Source organism: Sparus aurata, chromosome 18, assembly GCF_900880675.1.
Source record: "Sparus aurata chromosome 18, fSpaAur1.1, whole genome shotgun sequence".
NCBI lineage: Eukaryota > Metazoa > Chordata > Actinopteri > Spariformes > Sparidae > Sparus > Sparus aurata.
In genome coordinates, this window is record NC_044204.1 from 12,805,815 (window position 1) to 12,831,371 (window position 25,557).

Genomic DNA, 25,557 nt, shown 5'->3' on the forward strand with positions numbered 1-25,557 from the left:
TTTGATGATACAGACACAAGTGAAGTAAGTGAGCCAGTTGAGCAGAAACCGAGTCTGGTCCAATGCCTAAACATTAGAGATGTATGTCTCTCACAGACTACACTGTACCGTGACTCTTCAAAGCAGGTGCTTAACAGAGGATGCTCACCGGAGTTTAAGCCATTTATCCTGTCCTAGAACACAAACCAGTAGTGGGTGTTCATCAATACAGAGTGAAAGGGGAGACACTGAAGCCCTATTAGAAAACTCATCACCAAATCTGGATCAGAATCTACCTGGCATGTATGGTTACAGCAATCTCAAGGAAGACCATTGAAAAGCACATCAAACCTGCAAATTTCATGCGTGTTGTTCAAGCTGTGAAACACGTGGCAAGCCATGTCAGTAAAACCCAAACTTTTTGCTCTCAAAATTAGACATAGCTTGACAAAGATTTCAATGCTTAATGAATACAGTTCAGCAAAAGATCCTGGTACATCCTGCAAAGTATATGAAACTAGACAGAATGAACTGATATGATCTACTTCACTGTTGGACACTTCACTTCACTCTGTTGGACACTTCATGAATCTAAGTGGAATGCCCCTCTGTTGCTTCCATTCACAAAAGATGTCCAGACTCTGCATTCTTATTTTGATACGCAACAATAACGTCACAGTAAATTGTCAACACAGTCATTGTCCCAGACTTGGTCACAGCTGGCAAAGATCACATTGAAGCAGGTCGTTTTGTTCAACCGTCGGCGAGCAGGAAAGGTGTCAAAAATGCTCCTCTCTGCATACTTGTCTCAAAATCCATCAGACCCTCAGGAAGATGTGAATGTAGCCCTCACAGACTTAGACAAGAAACTCTGTCAACATTTTAAACAGATAGAGATTAGAGAAAAAAAAGAAGAAAGTTTCCAGTTCTTTTCACCCCAGCAATGCAACCATCATTGGATTTGCTTGTCAGCAAACTGCAGGAATATGCATTAACGTATATTTGTTTGCAAGACCAACTGCATTTACCTTATACCGTGTGTCTGATTGCCTTTGATACTCTGCCAAGACTTAAAGTCTCACCTATATAAAACTGTGCAAACAAACATGAAATTCTCAACTTTAGTAATGCAGAGCTGGATCATTTCGCTGATTTTCTTGGCCATGATATAAATGCATCAGCAGTTCTACAGACTGCACCCTCCAACTTGCTAAAGTAAGTAAAGTTTTACTGTGGTGCGACGACTAATATACATTTTTGTCATTTGTTTTCTCCTAGTTTGCAGAGGAGAAAAGTCAGGTCAAATCTAGTCAGATGGAAGAGACAAAGACAACAATGCCAGATGTTAGCCAAAGGGATGCAGCGTCACAGCAGGGCACCATGACACAAAGAGTCTGTTGGACAAAACAGTAAGTTAAAATGGTCACATTGTACCAAAACCTTAAACAATACCAAATAAAAGAGCATCATATTTCTACAGGAACACACTTTAGAGCAAAACAACCTGGATGAAGTTAAAACAAAAATAACCAGTAGTGAGCTCATTGTTTTCATGTTTAAACATGTCAACATCCCCAGGAGACCCCTGTTAGCAAGTATTTTACAGTACAAGTTCACTCTTGGCATTGAGTGACACTCACACTCCAACATTGATGAATGAAAGAAAACAGGAGCATTTATAATTCTTATGAAAGAAAAAAATACTTTCAACTGAATTTTTTTTTTTTATAACAAAACATTAAGCTAAACTTTAGTGGATTTCTGAGGTTAATGCTTCAGTCTTTATGAAGGTGAAACCTAACCCTAACCCTAACCCTGGAAGACAGCATTATAAACATCAGCTGTAAGTAAACAATATTAAGAAGATCTCTCTCTTTTTTTGTGTGCAGCCAGAGTCTTGACTCAGACTAGAGAACATGACCACATCAAACCAATCCTGGCTTCTCTACTCTGGTTACCTGTTGCTTTTTAAATTGATTTAAGATTTTACTGAAGACTAACAAAGCTCTGAGAGACCTTGACAACAGATCTTTTTTGTTTCTTTTTGCACCCAGAAATCATCAGATGTGTTTTTTATTGTTGTTCCTAGGTATAGATTAATTCACAAAGGTGATTAAGCCTTTTTTGGACAGAGCTCAAAGGCTTTGGAATGACCTGCCTGAAGAGATCTGGGTTGTGTAATAATTAGCATCTTTTAAATCCCTTTTCCCTCATTTAAAATGGCCTTTTGAGTGATTTTATCTGCTTTATTATTGCATGTTTTCCCATCTTATGTGTATTCTGTTTTTCTTGCTTTTCACTTGTTTTATTAGCTTTGTAAAGCACTTTCTAACTATTTTCAAAGGTGCTGTATAATTCAAGTTAAAATTATTATTATCATCATTTCTTTGATATTTCCTGAAAACCACAACATTTTCAACTTAACAGTAAAAACCTTCTTACTGATAACCTTCTTAATGGGGACCAGGAAGAGGTGGCACTAACCTTTTTTGGAAGATGTGTGTGTAAGGAAAAGTGAGTGCATAGCTGCTAGAAACCTTAAAGGAACGATACTGAGTCATCAGTTCAAGTGTGTCATGAGAGAAAAACATGAATTATGGACCAAACCAGGGGAAAAAAAGAAAAAAAAACACACAAAAAACTTCACAGGCACCTTCAGAATGACTCCTGAATTCATTTAAATGACTTGCCCTTATAGGGACCTCGATTATGGTCCCTATGGCGTGACTGTGTAAACAGAATGATGTCCCCATACATATAGAAATACAAATATGCATGCACACGCACACGAACACCGTTATTGTGATGGAGAGGGTCTTAGTTCTGAAAGTGCCCATGGTAAAATAAATGCACAATTAAACTGACAGAGTGTCAGACCCAGCATTTATCAAACTGAGGACCACACAGTCATCTCTCACAATTCTGAATGTAACATTGATGGGACGGCACTGAGAGAAAGCGCCACCAGCGCTGAAGGACAAGGAACTGTCACATCAGCACTTATACTGTAGACATTTTTTTTATTTAACAAGAACGAAGAAGATCTAAACGATTCTGCATTCATATTCGAGTGGGAAACAAGGATGTGAAGACTTAGATTTATAGCTGTAGCTTGCAAAATTCAAAACTACTGAAAGTTAAATCTGGTTTAACTCTTTGCCCACAGTCATTTCTAGATTGAACGCGTTTTTTTTAATGACTTTTTGGCTGTGAATGTGTGTGGGTGTGTTAACCATCCAGTTGTGTGGTGGAGAAGTAGGCTCAAAGTGAAGAAAATACGTATCTATTATCATGATCATGATAAATATATATTTAAGGCTAAGGATTCAAATAGTTCCTGTCATTTTAGAAAATGGGAGGAAATAAGGAAAATGTCTAGTTTGATCACAACTTTGGTATCTTATTCATAGTTTTGCCCATCATTGTAATCACAAAGATTAATGTAAGCCCATTCTCATTCCCAACATATCAAGCACAGCAGCCTGGTGAGTGGTCCTACACTTCTTAGTTTGATTTTGTAGTTACCCCTCTTCTTGAAGTGAAGTGATGCTGGAGGGGCCCCTCTTGAATGAAAGTCCTGTGCTTGTCTAACTTAACTGTCCATCCCCAACCTCCTCCCAAAATGGACTTTTCACTCTTTATACTACTTCTCCTCACTTCAACCTAACAGCAGTTATGATTAACACAGCTGACAGAGGCTGCAAACTGACAGCCCCTCTTGACCACTGAGCCAATTGGGTCAATGCCTGGATGGCTCTGACCTCTGGGGGTCCTGAAAAACCCCACCAACAGTGGTCTCATCCTGTCTTTGCTTTTGGTCTTTAATTAGCAATGTGTGTTGTAGTGCAACTAAATTGATGCAAAGTACCTTTTATTTGCAAATAAGAAAAATGTTATAATTGGTCCATGGGAATTCGGTGGCACCGAGACTGGTTACATATTTCTGCTAATGTTGTCAAATCAAAAACCATTGGAGCAACAAAACTCAGAATTTAAAGTGAAAAGGACAACAGTCTAATGAAAATAGGATACAAGTTATTCATCATCAACAAAGCTTAGCCCCGAAGTTGTTTGACATTCCAAAACATTGTCTTCATAAAATACGTTGACTATGCAAAAGCTGTGTGTGTGTGTGTGTGTGTGTGTGTGTGCGTGTGTGTGTACGTGTGTGAGGAGTATGGACTTGGATACATGATTGAGCTACACACTGTAGTGCTAATGTGTTGATATTGTGGTCGCTGGCCTGGGAGAACATTGTTGTGATCATGTGCTGTAAATTCTGTGTGATAAAATACATCCACATATGTTGTCCTGGTCAAAACATTGTTGCCTGTTTGTGTAAGTCCGTGTTGGTTAAAAGTGTTTCCAACAGATACAGGTCTACGCAAAAATACATGCATATGTGTGCCTCTGTATTCTTAATTCATGCCCATCTAGTGCAGAAGTATACAGAAACTGGACTTTCCCCTCTGGAGAATGGAAAAGGAAAAAAAGGGAATGATACCCAATGTGAAAGTTTTGTCTTTTATCTTGTTGCTCATTTATTTCTGACGCAGTCTTTTTCTCCTCTGTCTGCTTTATCTGTTTTGGTGTCTCTGCAGTTTCTCCCTTTGGTGGTTTCTCGTCCCCTTCAGTAGCAGCAGCTCTGCCTTTTTCCCTGTCTGTACTCTGTGTCTGGTCTGTGAAGTGAACTTTCACTAATGTATGTGCATCTTTCTTGCCTTGGCTGCTGTAAATTAAGCGGATTGCAGCTCTACAGCCAATTTCCATTCTGTTACATTTGTAGTTCTTCAGTGGTTTGTCTTAAACATGTTTGAGATGTGCGTTAGTTGGCCATAATTTGGGCTCTTGGCCTAAGCATAGCAAGTAGAGTAGTAGAACTACTGTGCTATGGGACAAAGGTTCCCCTCACGACTGGGCTTTTTAAATTTAAGACAGATTACCTATCACTGAGAGGCATTTTAGAAAGCATCAGATGTCTGTCTCTGTACAGAGATTACTTGGGCTCCACTCAACATTCCCAAAACCAGATAAAAATGGATTTATAGTCAGCATTAGCTGGATAGAACAGAATGCACTCATTGTAATTACTGTAATTACTGATATTACATCATATCAATTGCTTTCATCGGTATCCTTGGAGAGAGACAATGTCCATATGCTTGTTTTTAAAAGAAATTTACATATCTGACAATAATACATCCACACTGTTACTTTATTTCTAGAGTGTAAATCATGTATCAATCATCCAATAGTTTTAACAGCACATATGCACAGTTTTTTTGCCCGTCTGGGACATTCAATCAGGACACGTCAAAGCAAAGTGTGATAGTAATAAAAAAGGTGTTATCAGAACATACTTTGATTAGTTTGACAATGCGTATTCAACACCCGACACTCAATTGTCCGCATTTAAAAATGCAAATGAATTCCCCCTATTGAGACGAATTTCTGGAAATGTTAAGGAAATGGAAATACTTCAACTGTATCTAATAAAACAATAATGACCAAACCACAGACATCTGATAATTTCTCATCATTGATTAGCACCTGTTTTTGAAACACTCCAAATTTTCACATTACCATATACATTTTCACTTGAGCATCCTTAGCGCGCTAAAACCTGATCTTTCCGAGGACATCTGATGATACCACATCCTGTTGCGAAAAAAAAATACCTTCCCTCTGTCCTTTTCAATATCCTGAGGCCTGGATCTGCCCTTTCATCTTGGAACAATAGTTCTGTTTTGACAGATTGGAAGGAGCTGAGGGCTCAGACCTCCAGCATAAATCAGTTTCCTCTGACATCCAAGACGAGGAGGGAAAGATGGAGAGAGGGCGGATAGAAAGACAGCGGGAGAGAAACCAACGCTTTCCCTTTTTGCTCTGTGAGATCTCCTACTGGAGGGAAGATAGAAAGAAAAAGAAGAAATATAGGAGGATGAAGAGAAGACATGTGATGGATTTAGAAGAAACTACGAAGGATCGAGGGATGAGACAGATCCTTGCTGTAACAATGCAAAAGCCAGTTTTAATCACCATTAATTTCAACCAACACTTAACAAAAACACTTTTTTTCCTGCAATTCTTCAAAATTTAAACTCAAACATTCAAGACTTTTATATACACGCAAAATAATTATTTCTCTCGGATTTTTGAGAGCACAAATTTGTCAAAATATTTTTTAGTATGCACTCCTCCTTTGCCAAGATGATCCATCCATCTGACAGCTTTGGACTAGTCCCAAGAGTCCTCGCCCCTGTCCACTCACCAGGAGAAACCAATTCCCCCTCTTATGGATGTAAGTCATGTATAAGTACTGCAGTATTCCACACAAAGGTGTAGTGGTCACCGGCCTGCAAACCAGTTCACAATGCTATAGACCAGATAATGACAACGTAGGTGTCGATCCCTGTTCAAAAAACTGAAAATGTACACAAATCATCTGAATGTGAATGTTGTCATCATTTGCCATAGGCAAAGTGTGAGTCAACTTGTGACAAACATCTATATCCATCCATATCACCATCAGTCATGGTTCATAGTGAAGTCGACAGGCATGTACCTCACACATCACAAGTATACCCTATACAAGTCAACACACTGTCATCCATATTGCAAATAAGGAGAGAAATTGTTATTCACAGGTGTTCAAAATGAACATTGGTAGGGATAGTTGCAGGCTATACAGATTAGCAAAGTATACACTGGTTTAGAAACTAGGTCTGTAATGATCTCAATTGTAAGTCAGATATCAATGGAAATGACATCTCGATCTCAACCTTCTAAATCAATAGGTGGAATTGACAATTTAGCCAAGCCCCCAGTGTCACACACAGCAGGTTTGCCACGAGGAAAAATAAAAAATGTCATGCCATAGTGTTGCAAGTGGATTCACATCGATCACAATGTATCAAAAAAATGTAATGAGTTATCAAGGCATAAAACCAGTGATCCCAGACTGGACTAAGAATGGCAAAGCCGTCTGTGCCAAAAGAAAAAAAAATGAAATCTATGAACGAGCCCTCACACCCCACGTACGTCGAGCTGTGGCGCTGTCGGAGGGCAGACACAACGTGCACGTAGTCTTGGCAACTGAGCTTTTATTGAACATCGACTAACACAGCCTGTGTCTACTATGGCGCGCTAGAGATCACCCTTCAATCATATGTCATATTGTAGTGTATAATGTGGAAAAAACGTGAAAATGTAATGTAAATCGGATGATGTTTGCCCTCGCTGCACATTGCTGACCGTAAGATAGCGCTTCTTTAAAAAAGGTATGTGTTATGTATGAAACTAATGTTGCACTATGTGAATAGTCACCAGTAAGTGGCACCTGTGCTCTATAACTTGTTGAGTTCTCTGTGCAATAAAACAAGTCGAGAAGAAGTGATTGAAACAGCCACCCGTGTGTCAGTGTTGCTCTGTGTTAGCGTATGTAAAATTGTTTGCATGTAGGCTTAATAGCAGCAACATAACAGTATGCATGTGTTATTTGTGAGAGAAAATGTGTGTCTGCATGTGCTTTTATTGTGTAAAGCACTGTGCTGCATTTTATTTGTATGAAACTTGCTGTTGACAGTGGGTAGTAGTTTATGTACACTCATTTCTCAGAACAGAGAATATGCAGTGGTGGATTCTCATTTGTGCAATGCTGCTGGTATGGCAGATGTTAACGGTACAAGTACAGTTGCGTATTTTAGGTGTCTTAAGGACATGTATGATCATGTGTATGGTGTACATTTTAGGACATCCTCAGGATCAGGCTTCAGCGTCAGACCTCAGATGAAAAGGTATACGGTCTCAGGAAAAGCTCTGTCACACTCGCACCAAACAGCCACATGAAAAATAGTCATCGGACCAAAAGGCCTAAGAAAAAAAACTTGTCACACTGAGCTGCCTCAGGACAAAAGTTCTCACACTGAACAGCATCAGGACAAAAGTTCTCACACTGAACGGCATCACACTGAACGGTATCAGGACAAAAGTTATCACACTGAACAGTATCACACTGAACAGTATCAGGATAAAAGTTGTCACACTGAACTGTATCAGGAAAATCAGTTTCATACAGAGGTTGCATAAGCCTTACAGACATAGCAACAGTAACTAAGGGGGCAGGGCGTAGCAAAGGGTCACACACGTCATCAAGGTGCGACAGGAAGAAGAGTTGGAAATGAAGCAGGTTAGGAGTTGTAGAAGTAGGAGCAGGAGTTGTAGGAGTAGAAGCAGGAGAGGCAGATTAGAAGGAGTTGTAGGAGAAGAAGCAGGAGGAGCAGGTTAGAAGGAGTTGTAGGAGTAGAAGCAGGAGAGGCAGATTAGAAGGAGTTGTAGGAGAAGAAGCAGGTTAGAACAGGTTAGAAGTGAGTCAGGAGCTAGAAGGAAAGAAGACGAGTTGAAAGAGAATAAGCAGGAGACATGAATGTAAGTTTTACTTATTATTTTTCTTTTCTGACACGACCCAAAACTGTCTATAAACATCAGCTATTTGATGTGAACCAAAGGGGAACTATGCAAGTCCTGTCGCTTTTGCGCAGTTTTGCTAAACCTCCTCCTGGCCATGTGCATTTGTTTACAACAGAGCCGGCGAGTAATCAATGAAAAGAGCGGTAGATGACATTGTAGGCTATGTTGTTATACCTGACTTGTGGTACTATCTGTGAGCTACAACATGAAGCAGTAAATCTTGCATAAAAGTGCACCGTTTTAGCTGTGGGGAGTAATAAATAGTAACAAAGTAATAAATACCTCTGGAGTAAGTTGAGCCACCTGCCCCATACACTAAATGGTTGAATTATGTCTATATGTTGTAATTATTACATCACAATTAAAGATGTTTATGATTAAAACAAATACGTTCCCCGAAAACAGACGCAATGTAATTACAAAATAATATGTTTGTTAGCAACAAAACTATAACTGTGTTGATTTAGTGCTCCTGATCCTCACTCGAATCGAGGGTCTAGTACAGAGGATGTTGTTCACTGTACAGATTGTAAAGCCCACTGAGGCAATGTGATTGTGATTTTGGGCTATATAAATAAAATTGATTTGATTTGATTTGATAATGAAAAGTGGATCTTACCCACTCTCCCCTAATTGGCATGCACCCAATTTTATTTCAAAATGTCGCACTGTGGTTGAGCAATAACATTTTGCTTGTTGTATATCTTTTTCAGACACTCATTGAAGACGTCAGCCCCAACAGAAAGAAGTATCCACTATGCTGAAATGTGTAAACTTACTGTTTCTGAATAAGACTTATATATCTACCTATATTTGTTTTCTTTATTTTCCAGTGTGTTGTCATTCTATTATCATTGGTTTACTTTATTTCTTATTTTGCAATTAGGACTTGTTCTGAGTCAGTTTTTTCTGTTGTTTTTCCCTTTTTTTCTTTCACCTTGCCTTGCATGCAGTTAGTGGCAATGCACACAGGGTGTGCACCTCCTCATATTTGGCTATATGAGCCACTTCCCCTGGTATCTCATGCATGACTTGACAATGGCCTTGTTGCAGGCCGAAACGTTGTCAAATAAAACTCTGTGTGGCGTCCTCCCTTTATCCATGTTTGCTCCTTCACCAGCACCTCCGTGTGTTACTTTCACTCAAAAAAAAATAATATATGTTATTGATACGTCAATGAATTGTACAGACAGACTGTTACAATTTCAGTACACTAAATTACTTGTCAAAACCCTACAAGCTACTAAGCTACTATGAGGACAAGCATCCATATGTTATCAGTTTAATGTAATGTGTATGCTGTAAATGTCACCAAGTACTGTCTCATTTTATTTCAGAGTTCAATTCATAACCACTTGTTAATGTAGGAACGACGTTGTGACAATAATGAGGAAGCTGGATGCCAGTGGTATCCATAGAAGATCGGCAGGAAAGAAAAAAGATTGTCAGAAGAAATTACATCAGCCGTGGGCCAAATGACACCTGGCACATTGATGGTACTAATTTCATCTTTTTAACTGTAGAGTTTCCCCTCTGAGATGGTAACACTAGTAATACTCATGGCAAAGGCATACTCTTTTTACCCATTTAGGGAACGACAAGCTCAAGTTTTTTGGAATGTGGATACATCTGGGAATAGATGGGTATGTATGATGAAAAAAAAAAAAAACTTCTAAAAGCTTTTACCATATCATGATGTTAAAAAAAACTATCTAATAATTAATGTTAAATGAAGAACAGTTTGTTGATAGACTCCCTGTAGAAGTAAGGATGTAACAACATACTGTATGTGCAACCAGAATGATTAAGTCATATATTTGTGTGGACATGTGCACCTTCTCCTTCTGGTGATTCAGATTTTCTAGAAAACTTATTTGGCTGAAGGTGAGCACGTCAAACCGGAAGCAGCAAGTTGTGGCGAGATATTTTTATGATGCAGTACAGGAGCAGGGTGGTAAGCACTGCATTTTTTTGTATTTTTTGGAATTCTTATTAATTAGGAGTAATGGATTTTTTGATAAAAATCTGTTTTTGATGTAGTCACATTCAAAAGATTTAAAATTCATTTTCTTAGGCTGTCCTTCCTTGATTCAGAGGAAAACCATCTTGTAGGTCAAATGCAGATTGCATTTCATATGCGCAAGCTGGGAAACCAGGCACGGCTGCGCTTTAGAATGGGGACATCTGTCCATAATCAGGCAAGTTTTTTACAAATATTTGTAGACAAGCACTGATGACATTCAAAAACGTATGGCTTTTTTTGTGTGTGTTTGTGTATTGTTTAGAGAGCGGAAAGCTACAACAGCATCTTAAAGAGGATGTGGATTAAGAAATGGCTGACAAAATATGAGGTGCCAAAACTAAGTAATTTGCAAATGAACATAAAAATGGTTTTACACCTTCAAAACCTCCACAGCACACAGACCACTCATCCATGCACTGCGTTAATGACAAACCCTACAGACTTCCACACCTCATTGTACAGTTGGTTTTAGTTTTAGTTCTAATAAATTATTTGTTCTTAGTTAAACTTTGTGTGATCTCCCTCATTGTCACATTCACTGAGCCAGTTTGTGACAACCCTCCAAAAATTTCCAAAGTTAAACATGTTTTGTGTTGTAAATTGTAAATACAAAAAGGCAATGCTTCTTATATCCTTTCATGACCTTTATATTAAATATAAAACAAATAAAAAAAACAACTCATTTTATGTTCAAAGTAATACACTTTTTTTAATGAGTGCAGCACATTTCAGAACACTTGGGAAAAGGGGCTAACCCTTGTTTAAGTAGTCATGTACAGAGTCATTCTGTGAGGAGTATTTTGTTAAACAGTAGTGAGTATTAGGAGTAAGTATCCCTATTTTCTTTGAAACCCTGCTTTTTCTCTTCTTTCTAAGTCTGAATCTAGGTAAGCCATCTATCTTTTGTTTGCTTTGCTTTTCTGTGAACATTTTTGTTTCTTTTTTATGAAAGGTTAATTCTCCATACTTAAGTTTTGAGTTGCTAATTCCCTGAAGAATTACAGGCTGCAAGATGAATCCAATGTCTTGTATTCATGCATCATGGAAGGAAGACTCAGGCAGTGTTCTCTACAGATTATTACAATGCCTATACTCTTCTATACTCTTACACTCACATCTGTTGTTTTACATCCAACAGTAATCATCATTTACAGTATTTACAATGACTTGTAAGATTCTACCCACTTTATCTCATCAGATGTCCTCCTTTCCCTCTTGACCTCAGGGAACAGGCCACAGACACTTATGCCAGTCAAAGATGTAGGAAAACTAAATAAGATATAATATAATAATCTGATTCCCACGTTAATTTTGGAATTTACTCTGAAGAGTAATAAAACTTGTTCTTTTTATGAAATTAGTGTTGCTGATATTGTCTGTTAAGTGATTTGCAGGAATCCCCACCTGTTGCTTAAGAGGAATACCAGTTGTGGGACTTACCCCCAATTTCCACTGGATACGTCTCCGCTGCGTTGCGTCTCCGCCACGCCAGCGGAGCAAATACGTTTCACTTTAGTCAATGTGTCAATCTCCACCAGGTCCGCTGCGCTGCGTATCTGCTCCGTCCCAGCTCCGGCAGTCCGGCGCCCTCCGGCACAGATACGCAGGACTCCTATATCTGGCGGATGCCGGAGTGCAACGCAGCAATTCAGCTGAATTTAGCACCGAGCAGACAGGAAGTCAAGCGCTAAAATAACAAACAGCATCCGGTTACCTTTCAAAATAAAACACTCGGTGTTGACACCAGTACATAAATCTCAAAAAAAGAGACAAACACAAGCTTTTCTGCTAATCCCTCGGTCGGGAACACTTCGTGTCATTGATTTTAATAACACAGACCTATAACTGCGGTCGTGAGTGATCATGTGATTATCGCGGGAACTCCTCTGCCTCGTGAGCCAGCTGTCTACCGTACTGCGCCGCAGTGGACTCAAACCGCAACCGGTGGGGATTGCCGGACGGTGGACGGCGGAGCAAAACCGGATCGGAGCTGCAACGCAGCGGACACGTATCCAGTGGAAATTAGGGGTTAGCCTCTAGGAAATATGACCTGCTTTGTATCCATGCTATGTTTGAACGTTTCTCAAAGCAGTGGGTTACATTGTATCATTTAGAATTAACGTTTTACTGTTTTTATGCCAGTACAAACAACTTGTCTTTTTCCTAAATCACATGTCTAGGCCATGATGGAGTCTGGCATCCTGGAATTGGACAACGCAATACACACATGTAAGTTCTTTGAGTAGAAGTTTATGTAGCAGCTTCAAAATAATGTTCCGATTGATTACATGCAACTAAAATATTTAAATATGACATTAATTTCTTTGTGTATAGTAACTGCTTGCAGTATACGCACCTGCCACTGCTCCAGGAAGACCTGAAAACAGAGGAAGTACTGTGGAATACACATGACATACGCAAGCAGCGCATGCTCCATGTCCTTTTGGGAAGCCAGGCATTCTCCACTCCTCACCACCTCCTGGTATGTAATTTGCATTTTAGGTTAATTAAATACATTTCCCTTACCTTGAGAAAATGAAGAACAGAAAATGTGTTTTGCTAATGTCACATTACACACAATGTAAGACATTTTCTGGTTACAATATCATAAGATAGCAAATCACGATATTTCTTTAGCATTTCCAAATTCACTTTCGGTTATTTCCATAAGACAGTGACAAAAAATCACATCTCTTATGAAGGCTGAGCTCGGAACCCTCAACCTTCCTTGACAGCAGGCAGAAAAGACCTTACATCTTCACTTAAAGCATTGTAGGTCATATAAAAGTTGCTTAATATGCACACTTGTGAAAAAGCTTTGCAATAACTGGATTCCTTTTATCATTCCGAGGTACAATGTTCCAAATTTTTCCTTCCACAACTACAGGCTATGGCGACATGTTGTGCCCAGTTGATGAAGATCTCTTGGACCATGCAAAAACCCTCATCGGGGAAAGAGAGGATGCATCACAAGTGGCAAACCAGGAGTTTCGGGACATATGCCACACCATTTTACAAAAAAGTTCCTTTCCTGGCACAGCAGATGGTTGTCTTGCTGCTTACCTGATGCTGGTCCAGGAATTCACCGCTGCCATGAACAGCAATGACATTCAAACACCCCCAACATTTCAGGAAGCGAATGAAGTGTACAAAGTATTACACAGACAAAGAATGGAGGGGAATCACTGAAGAATTATAGATGGGTCGGTTAGGTTTAAATGTACAAATGTTTCTTCAATGTTGAGGCTACAGTTTGACTAAAGTTGTGAAGCTGTAGCACGTATAGTTGATTTGTTATGAATTTTCAATGTTTTGAACTTTACACTTGCTGTAGTGCCACCATCAGGACTATTGTGTTGAGTTTACAGCTGATGTAATCTGGCATGGGACTGGACCTTTGTGCGAAGTTTGATGAGTTTTCACCCATGGGAATTATGATTTCCTCGGAAGAAGAAGAAGAAGAAGAAGAAGAAGTAGAAAGAAAGAAGTAAATAACTGATGTTTTAAAATGCCATTCTTGCATTTACTGCAATGTTCACGAGAGCACAATTCAAAATGCTATCAAAAATCCATTTTTTGAGGTAAAATTCTTATATGTATTTGTCAAACATCATCTACCATGAATAAAATTGTATACATTTGTTTCACGAAGCCCATCTGGTATTTTGATGTGTCCTCATCACCACCCTTGTTGGGTCTTGAACCCACATCCTCCGACACAAAGAACCAGCTCCTAACTTACTGAGCTAATTGTCTGGATATGAGCTCTGAGGGGTATTGCACAAAACGAAGATAAGGGATTAAGCCGGGATATGTTGGTTATCCTGGCTTAATTTAGCCTCAAGTCGGTTGCATGAAAGCAGGTCAAATCTATGCTGGTCAAGTTACTATGGCGATTTATTCTCTGCAGCTAGCCTGCTTCAGACCAGGCTAAGATTAATCCTAGTGACTCACCTGTAGTTCTACCATCAATCCTGTGAGGAATTAATGTGTTTTACAGCATGTCCTTGTTTCTTCTAAATGTGTTGCATCATTTTAATCATCCTGCATTAAAATATTACATATATATTGTCATTTGCCATTTCATTCAAGTCTGTTGACATTTGTAATTGCAAAAGTCTTTTTATATTGATTCAAGTGGTATAATTATTACTCAGGTCTAGTGTTATATTGCTATGCTAATGAAAATTGCTTGTGAAATTGCTGTCAGAGGTTTCATGAATGTGTTTTATTACAGTATTTGAGATTACATAACATGGCTTCTGAAGTTGCAAAGGTGGTTTCAATTAAGTATGTGACGATAGCAAGAGTATATAAGCCCAACTCCTATTCACCTGTATCCTCTTCATAATGGCATGCCCTTTTTTGGAGGATGTACTTGATGATGACTCCCCAATCCTCAGACGAGCTTTTAGGCATGAAAGAGTCTTTCGGGACAGGTCTGACCCATTGGCATTTGGAGATGACTATCTCATTGAGAGATACAGATTCTCAGGTGATGGGCTGAGATATTTATGTAGGCTGCTGGGTCCAAAGATACAGCCACAGATGGCACAAAGCCATGCTCTCACTGTACCTATGATGGTCTGTGTGACACTGAGATTCTTTGCATGTGGAAGCTTCCTTCATTCTGTTGGGGATGCAGAAAACCTTAACAAGGAAACAATTTGCCGTACAATAAGACACGTTTGTTTGGCACTGAAGTCACTTGTACATATATTCATCGCCCTTCCTGGCCACAGAAGACCCCTCTATATCAAAGAGGAGTTTTACAAGATTGCAGGTAACATCAATTTCAACTTGCAACCATTAGTCTGTAATTTGATCAGCCACAGCTGGATACTCACTATTTTTGTTACAGCTTTTTCTAATATCATTGGAGCAGTGGACTGCACCCATATCAGAATCAAACGCCCCTTAGAGGGAAAACGAGGGAGATTACATCAATAGGAAATCCTTTCACAGCATCAATGTTCAGGTAAGAGTGATTTGTGGTGACCTACATAAATTAATGTTTTGCATTAAATGACCTTAATGGGTTAAAATTTAACATTTCAGATGATCTGTGATGCTGACTATGGAGAACTGAAAGTGCCATAATTAAATAAATAAATACACCATTAAATAATTAATCAAATGTATCATTAATTAATTAAAATTGGAATTAAATGTGTCAATAATTCATTAAAATACCAATTGATTTTATGTAAAAAACATATATAATTATTTTACTATTTAATTAATTATTTCATGGTCCTGTGTTGCAGTTCTTAATGAATTTATTTTATCTGTCAAACTCACCCATCAAAGTCAGTGGGCGGGGCTAACACAAATTTAGTCTAATCCATTGCTTTGGTCTGAAGTCTTGAAACCGAAAGAAGAACATCCCCTTGAACTTTCTAGTGAATTCAAGTTTTTGACATTTTGTCCTTTTTAAATGACCTTTTATGTGATGATTATTTATAAGAACATCTTGTTTTCATTTGGTTTACTGATATTCTTTGAAGCCAGGTTATTATTTCATTAATTATTAGACGCTAAATGCAGGACTTTTATTTTGAAAGCATCTCGCTGTGACCTGAAAACATTGTGTACTTGTGAATAGTGTGGGTCTGCCTGTTGGAAGTGTGCCTGCATGGTCTTTGCTGAACGTGATGAAAATGATTTACTTAGTACCTGGCTGATAAAGGGCACAGGGTTTGTTGTCATATCGCTTCATGACATGTTTAATGTTTAATTCAGACTGTAACTTTTACAGATTTGTACAGTTTGATATAGCATGTTTGAGCTAGCGGGAACGCTAATTAGCATTAGCTCAGCTATCCTGTCGGTACAGAGGAACGGAGATGAGGTGTTCGAAGGTGTGTTCGAGAGTGTACAAGGTTCCTGTAATAAACACTTTGGACCATCAGTTAGAGAGTCTGACTATCATTTAGCCGGGGATGCTACATCCTGCAACTCGCACTCTGTATCAACAGTGGGGCTAGCAGGGGACCGAGCCTTCCACAGCGTTGCCAATAAAGTTTTGTTTGATTGCATCAATCCATTATCTGGAATCAATTTGCCTTGACTTGATGTGCAGGGTAACCAATCAGGTGTTAGGAACCACCCATCGACTTTGATGGGTGAGTTTGACAGATAAAATAAATTCATGAAGCACTGCAGCACAGGACCATGAAATAATTAATGAAATAGTGAAATAATTATATGGTTTTTTTTTACATCAAATTAATTGATATTTTAATGAATTAATGACACATTTAATTCCAATTTTAATTAATTAATGACACATTTTATTAATTAATGACACATTTAATTAATGATTTAATGGTGTATTTATTTATTTAATTGTGGCACTTTTAGTCCTCTATAGATGACTGCCTTGTCAGCAATTGAGAGGCAAAATGGCCTGGGTCAGTGCATGACTCCAGAGTCTTTCGGGCTAGTTCAATTTAACAGAGACTCTCACAAGGTAAGCCACCCATTTTATTTGTAAGCACCTTGGACATCATGAGTGTTTAACTCTGCTTTGTAGTATTATAAATTATATCTTGTATCATCAGGTGAATTCTCTGGTGTGCTGCTAGGAGACAAAGGCTATGCCTGCGAGTCATTCATCTTGACTCCCCTTGCGGACCCCCAAACCCCACCACAGCAGGCCTACAACCATGCGCACAGCAAAACAAGGGCTCGAATCGAGATGACCTTCGGCCTTCTGAAATCTCGGTTTCAGTGCCTGCACCACCTGAGGGTTTCCCCGGACAGGGCCTGTGATGTCACTGCTGCATGCACCGTACTGCATAACATTGCAGTCCTAAGAAGGGAGAGACCCCCCAAGTGGCTGTGCATGTTCACTGGGAAAACGCTCCCATCTTCCCAGACAACATTAATGGCAGACTGGTCAGGGAGCAATATATTGCACGTTTTTTCACTTAATTTTGCCTATCTTTAGTTAATAAAATATCTTAAATGTTACTTTTTGCTGTGTATGTGCATTCTATTTAGCATGGGTGGTTATGTTTTGAATTCCACTTCACTTTCATGAAAAAGGAGGACACCACAATGTTTTCTAATAGTTTTTATTTTTATTTTGTTCATTTGTCTGCTTGGAACCTGGAATAGAGAGAGCAAAAGTAACAACAATTAAAACCACCGTATTGCAGTTATGGTTACTGTGTGCACTGAAATACTCAATTCTTCTAGTTTCTTTCTTTCCAGGTCCAGTTTCCTGAGGGTCCTGCGTTTGATTTCTAGGTCCAGTTCCATTTCTTGCAGCTTTCTCTTTTTCAGTGTGATTTTGACATGTGCCAGCTCTACCTGTTTCTCAAGGTGTTTTGTGTACAGTCTTCTCACTGTTTGTGAATTCTGTAAAAGAAATGTCAATTAGCACAGTAGGATTTGTGCATAATGTAGATTTACTTTAGTAGCCAATACTCACAATGTTACCAGGCTTAGGAGACTGTGCAGCATCTGGATCCTGTAACACAATTTTTTTATTAGCACCACATCACTGACTTCATATCCTTTATGGACTAAATAAGCAGGATATTTCCACAAAATTGACATGATATATTATTATTGTTTATTGTTTATAGCACACTGTGCACTGTATATATACACTATGTATATATTGGATTCTATTTATGTGTTTTAAGTGTTTTATTTGCTGACCCACTACTGCTGTAACAAAAATAATTAATTGTCATTAAATGTCAGCAGACACCTAATCAATTCACCTCATTTTTTGTTCATTGTTATCTAAACTGAAGTCACTTACCAGCCTGCAAAATGTACTTGTATTTGATTTAAACTTGCTGCCAGGTCCTTGTCTGGCCAGACAAGTTTGTTCTTTATAAAGGATAGATAGGTAAAATAGACAAAAAAACGTAACATAGGAAAAAATACATTAAATAGATAACACTGACACACATTGTGGATAATTGTTTACTTTATACTCTACATTTCCTGAGTGACATGCATATCTACTGGCCACATTTAAAGCAAAGTGTACAACTGTTGATTGGTGGACTTGAAAAGTATCTCCTTTAGTCCTTTATAACATTTAGAGTACTTACGCATTAAGCCGGTCTGCTGTTGTCTGCCAGGCTTTCTCTCTTTCCTTGATTATTGTAGTTGTATTTCCCTTCTTTCTTATGATGTTTCACCTTTTCATAGAACTCCATCAGGAGCTGTTGTTCAGCAGCTGTAAAGGAAGACGCTCAACTGTTTTCCATTTTCCCATTGGTGATTCTGTGTTCGATCCCGTGGTCTACTTAAGAATGCCGTGATCGCCCACTTATCCCAACTATGTACACCTGGCTGGACATAGCCGCGCCTTTTCATCCTAGCTTGGTCAAACGTGCAACCAATTAAGCCAAGATGCGTCGATCAGACTAGGTCAAGCCGTGCTTGCTTGTACGGATTTCTTTATTCTACTTTTGTGCAATACCCCCCTGGTGTGTGTCTTCTCAAATAGAATCAGGAAGTCACCGGCCAGACAGCAGTTGTCAAGGCAGATTTCATAAATGGTCAAAATGTCACAAATTGTGTTATCTAAACAAAAATCTGATAATACATAAATTGCATCTAGACAGCATGGGAATGTTGGTGATTTGTTTTTAACAATAAGTGTTTTGCTTCATAAGCCACTCTTACATTGACTGCAGTTGTTCCCATGAGAGCAGAATGTTTTGAGTTTTTGAGATAAAATTCTGATATTTGCCAAACTTCATCAACCATGACTTCAAAATATTCAAAATTCAAATTTATTAGGAATAAAGACATGAGTGACATGAGTGCATTTAGGTTACAACAATGTAACCTAAATGCACAGACAACAACTTTTCAACCAGCAATTTTCATACAGTTTTTTCTTTTTTGCTTACACTGTAAATATTGAAACAAACACACAACAAAGTCCTAAAAAACAACAAGATAATGTACTATTATGAGGGCAAGGCAAGACTACATTGTAGGCCAACTTGTAGCCATAACGGTTTGCAAGATCAAGGATGGATTTCAGGAAAGTTACCACGTCAGACGTGGTAGCCCTTGAGGAGGCATCATAACTTAAAAGGCCACCAAGAAAAGCAAACTTCAGATCGAGCTGAGCAAGGGCATGTGGTGGCGTTTGGGCACTCAGCAGCATTGCCAGCTCCCGCTGCTTACTAACTGACCATGGAGCAGACCCTGTCAACACCTCCAGATATGTGGCTCCCAGGGACCAATTGTCTGTCTGTCCGGAGGCCTCTGTAAAATGCAGAATGCATTCAGGGGCCATGTAAAGAAAAGTGCCACCAGCTGGCCCTACTGCCTGCGCTGATAGATGACTTCCTTGGCGGATACTGACGGTGTCCCTTATGTTAGCCATGACCCAGTCTGTAAAGACTGCCCTCTTGGATGGTTGGTGAAGCTGTAAGACAAAGTTCCCATGATCAGGTTATCCAAAATATCAGTAGATTTTATACACTAAATTGGCAAGGCAATTTTTTTTTTTTTTTAAACATGTGTTTATTGGCATTTTGAATTAAAGATACAGAGTACATTAGCATACAACACAAACAACAATAACCCCACCCAACAAGCATCTCATCCGACAAAAAATAAGAATATATAGAGCTATAAAATCAGACACATAATGCAATGCCACTACAAAAAAGAATGCACAGACAACAGAGCGACAACACCCAAAAAGTTACAGAGATAGTGCACAACAATGAATTTCAAGGGTCAAGAGCACTTTGCAGATCCGCGCTTCCAAGAAAATGCAAGAACAGGCCCCAGATTTCATAAAATTCACCAAGCCTATGTTTAATACTATAAGTCAGCTTCTCCAAAGCCAGACACAATGATAATTCTCTAAGCCAGTGGCTAATAGGGGGACATGACGTATTTTTCCAATACATAGAAATGAGACGTTTTGAATGAACAAGGCAAAGATTGATCAATTTGATTTCATGCGATTTTAAGGAAAGATTTTCAGGATAGAATTTAGGGGAAACAGGAATAGGTTTGGAAATTATTTGGGAAATTATATGTGTTACTTCCTTCCAAAATCTTTGCATTTTCTCACATTCCCAGATGCAGTGGAAAAGGGTGCCCTTATGAGTTTGACATTTCACACAGGTGTCTGGAATGACTGGCTTGAATTTATTCAGCTTTACAGGAGTAATGTAGGTCCTCATTATCCACTTATATTGTATCAATTTAAGTCTAGAATTAATTGAAAGGCTCTGGACCTTTGAGCAAATCTGACTCCACTCACCATCCAGCACACGTTCCTGTAGGTCCTCACTCCATAACCTCCTCTTTGAGTCAGATGACTCTTTAGCATGAGCTGAGAATATATTGTAAAGTGTAGAGATCTGGCCTTTGCTTTGCTGATGCTGGGTTGCAAACCGTTCTAACACTGTTAAAGGGGGACAATTAGATGAATGTTTTAGTTTAGAGTGAATAAAGCTTCGCAGCTGTAGATATTTAAAAAAGTGAGACTGTGGAATCTTGAATCCATCTTTGATTGCGTTAAAGGACATCAATGTGTCACCATTATAAAGGTCTATGATCCTTCTAATCCCTTTGAGTGACCATTGTTTGAATCCCAAGTCTTTTGTACCAGGTTTGAACTCTGTGTTCCCCCAGATAGGTGCAAGACAGGACAAAGGAGGGATGTCACCTACAGCCTTATGAGCTTCATGCCATATCATCATGGTATTTCTAACAAATGGATTAAGTGTATCTTTCTTCAAATTCTTTAAAGAGTCAGAATATAAATATGAATCTAACGGCAATCCTTTGGTGGACAATGTTTCCATTTTTACCCAAGGTAACTCTGGATGTGATGAGAACCACATACGGGCGGCTCTAAGCTGGGCTGCCCAATAGTACCATACTAAGTTTGGTACCCTTAGGCCTCCTCTATCAAATGGAAGGTACAGTAGTGTAAGTCGGAGTCTTGGGCGCCTATTTTTCCAAATGAACTTTGTAAGAGTTTTTTTCATATCTTGGAAGAAATTAGGAGGGGGCGGGAGCGGGATTGACTGGAACAGATAAAGGAATTTGGGAAGGACATTCATCTTGAAAGCATTTATACGTCCAATCTCGGACAAGGGAAGTGAGATCCATCTGCTTAGAGATTCTTTAACTTTTAAAATAACTGGATCGTAATTGGCAGAGACTAATGAGTTTAGATTGGGAGTAATAAAGATACCAAGGTACCTGAAACCTTGAGGCGTGTTCATAAACGGGTGCTGGACTGTAGGATGGAGCCTTTCCCGCTCATTGAGGAAGAGAACAGAGGATTTAGTTTTGTTAACTCTGTAACCTGAGAATTTCCCAAACCTATTAATCACATCAGCAAGGGCTGAGAAAGACTGCTCCAAGTTTGTCAAGAAGAGTAATGTATCATCTGCAAACAAGGCTATACGATGCTCTACTTCTGCAACCTGGATTCCTTTAATAATAGAGTGATTTCTAATGGAAATGGCAAAGGGTTCTAATGCTAAAATAAAAAGCAGGGGGGATAGGGGGCAACCCTGTCGGGTCCCACGATGGAGTTTAAATGGCTTGGAAATAATGTTATTGGTCATAATCTCTGCGCATGGTCCTGAGTATAAAAGTTTGATCCACTGCCTAAAGTAAACACCGAAACCAAAGCGGGAGAGCACTTCAAATAGGTATGGCCATTCGACTCTGTCGAACGCCTTTTCGGCGTCCAATGACAGAATACATGAATCTTGAGCCTCTTTGTTTTCATAAATTATATTTAAGATTCTTCTTATATTGTAATATGCCTGGCGATTTTTAATGAAGCCATTCTGATCAATATTTATTAGAGATGGGAGGCATCTCTCTAGTCTTAATGCCAAAACGTTTGCTATTATTTTTGTGTCGGAGTTCAAAAGAGAGATAGGCCTATAGGATTCACATTTAAAAGCAGGTTTATCTGGTTTTAATATCAAGGTAATAAGTGCATTGCTCAAAGAGGGAGGCAGGGAGCCCTTCTGAAAAGATTCTTCATACATATCTTTCAATGGACTAATCAATTTATTTTTAAATAATTTATGAATATCAATTGGGAGTCCATCGGGACCTGCTGATTTCCCCCCTTTCATGTGATTTATCGCCTCTAAAATTTCCTGACTTTCAAGTGCTCGGTCCATCCAGGAATTATCGTCTCTAGATATGGTGGGGACTGGAAGTTGGTTGAAAAAGGGAGTTTGATCACCCTCTAATTCTGATAGTTCTGATTTATATAGGGTTTGATAGTATGCAGCAAAAGTATCATTTATCTCCATAGGATCAACAATTATATCACCGTTTGGAGATTGGATACTATTGATGGCTCTTTCTGTATCTATTTTTTTAATTTGCCAAGCTAGTAGCTTTCCACTTTTCTCCCCTTGTTCATAAAATGTTTGCTTTAATCTAATTAAGCTATTTTCAGCTTTAGAGGCAGAAAGTGCATTATATCTGGCCCTGAGGGTAGCTAACTCCTGTGAATGAGGATTTGCTTTGTCTACCTCCCTCTCAAGCTGTTTAATTGATTTTTCTAGAGTTAGCATTTCTAAATTTGTTTTATTAGTTATTGAACTCGAGTAACTAATCATTTGACCACGGATATAAGCCTTAAATGCCTCCCATCTCATAGAGGCCGAAGTCTCATTCTGATTGATATCAAAAAAGTAGTCTATCTGTGATCCCACAAATTTCAAAAAGCTGGGGTCATTCAGCCATTTAGGGTGGAGCCGCCATCTCCGAGCACCCTGCATAACTCTACGAACGTTATATACAAGAGATGCTGGACCATGATCTGAGATTACAATGGAGTCATAAACACAATCTGTTATTCTTGGAAAAAGATCATTGGACACCAAAAAGTAGTCAATCCGTGAGTGGCCTTTGGATACATTTGCACAACAAGAGTATTCTCTGTTATTAGGAAACAGTCTCCTCCAAGGGTCACATAAATTTAGTTCTTTTATAAAATACTGCAGCGTTTTCCTACTCTGTATGTGAGTTGTATCAGAGCCGGAAGAGCGATCAAGGCTAGGAGAAATTGTACAGTTAAAATCTCCACCAATTATTAATTTTCCTGGAATTGAGGCCAATAGTAGAAATAGATTTTCAAAAAATTTGGGGCAGTCTACATTGGGTCCGTATAGGTTAGCTAAGGTAATTTTTTCATTAAAGAGTGAACCTTGCACAATCAGATATCTTCCAGTAGGGTCTGAAAGAGTTTTCATAACTTGAAAAGGGAGAGACTTGTGAATTAATGTAATAACTCCTCTAGCATTAGTAGAGAACGAAGCGGAGTAAACTTGTCCTGGCCAACGCCTCCTTACCTTTAACATATCGCTGGACATTAAATGAGATTCTTGTAAAAATATAACTGTTGATTTTAGATGTTTAAGCCTTGTCATAACCTGCTTAACTTTAGATAGTTTCCCTAAGCCTCTCACGTTCCAAGTAGTTATCTTTATGCTAGAATCACCATCTGTCATTTATCATCCGAGATATAGTGAGTGCTGCGCCAAGTGTCGCTGAACATAAACAGTAAAAAAGCATGTGGCATAGTTGAAGTGAGGACAATAACTATCTGATAGCTCTATGACATTAAGTTGAATTTCAATGAAGGATGAGAAAAACCCTCCCCTGCTGCCACCTAGAACTTGACAACATTCCCCGCTAACCCAACTGGATGAAAATACAACATAGCACTGGTCCGATCCTACAGAGAGGAGCAGAGTAACAATACTCAAACACATGACCATCACCAACCGCTCCCGCAGAACGGCATAAAGGAAAATAGGACAGAACAGAGAATGCTCAATCTCAAAGAAAGAAAAGGAAGCATTTTAAAAGGAAAACAACAACAAAAACAACCACAGCACACGCTTCCTCTAGGTGTCTTGTTATTTCCATAAGTCTTAAATGAAAGAAGAAAGAGTAAACCGAAAAATTCCACTATTAACCTTGACCTCGGTAACTATGACCGTCATAGTATTATTTCCTACCGAGTCCATTAAAAAATTCAAATGTTCCGGTCCTTATCCCCTCTATCTACTCCGGTGAAGTAGACGCCCCGCACCTGCCATCGGAAAGACCCCGGACAAACGCCACGGCATCCTCCGGAGTGTCAAAGATCTGGGACCGACCTGCATGTGTGACCCGGAGTCGGGCTGGATGTAGGATTCCGTACTGGACGTTCAGAGCTTTAAGTTGTTGCTTCACTACGTCAAAGCGCTTCCTTTTGATATGTGTCTCCCTGGAAACATCCTGAAAAAATTTCACCTCTTGCTCCTTAAACATCACTTTTCCTTTGGCCCTGGCTGCCCGGAGCACCCTTTCTTTATCTTTAAAGTTGAGGAAACGCATTATTAGCGCTCTGGGGATGTTGCGATCTTGGCGACCCGGCAGGCGGTGGGCTCGCTCGACGAAGACCGGATAAGGGAAGGAGTCAGCCCCAAACACCTCGGGAAGCCAGCTCTCCAGAAAAGCTGCGGCGTCTCGTCCCTCTGCTCCCTCCGGCAGGTTAATGAGGTGAAGGTTGTTGCGCCGGCTGCGGTTCTCCTGGTCTTCAGTCTTGGCGGAGAGGGAAAGTACCTGCTTCTGGAGGTCGGCAACAGACTTTTGCAAAGTAGTAACGTTGTCCTCCGTGTCTCCAATACGTTGTTCAGCCTCTGCTAGTCTGTTAGAAAACTTGTTGAAGTCATGTTTAATGCCTTGTATGGCCGTTAGGACCCCTGTAAAGTTTGCCGAGAACTCGTCTCTCATGTCGGTTATAGCGTTCATGATCATGTTTCCCCCAGCAGTTTCCACGCTGCTAGGTGCACTGCTCGCTGCTAGCATAGCTGGAGGAGCAGAGGCAAGTGGGTTCACTTCGGTGGAGTTAGCAGGCTGGTTTGTCTCCTTCTTCTGCTTTCTGGTTGCCATTGTGAGCACAGACATTGTAACGAATCAAATTAGATGTCTTCTCAACTATTTATGAGCATTCAAGATATTAACCGTAGGATTAGCCGTTAGCTCATAGGGAGCGACTGTCGATGCGTGCGTTCAGCTCGCCGCCATGTTGATTCCCCCTGGCAAGG

General features: G+C 39.4%; 1 protein-coding gene across 1 annotated transcript in view; it reads left to right on the forward strand.

Moving 5' to 3' along the window:
* The first annotated feature begins 14,821 nt into the window (after window positions 1-14,821).
* Window positions 14,822-25,557, forward strand: part of LOC115569325 (putative nuclease HARBI1) — a 59,966-nt gene continuing 49,230 nt past the window's right edge. The window contains exon 1 of the mRNA XM_030397350.1: window positions 14,822-15,181. Coding sequence (XP_030253210.1) covers window positions 14,822-15,181 — 360 coding nt within the window. The remainder of the gene's footprint in view (window positions 15,182-25,557) is intronic.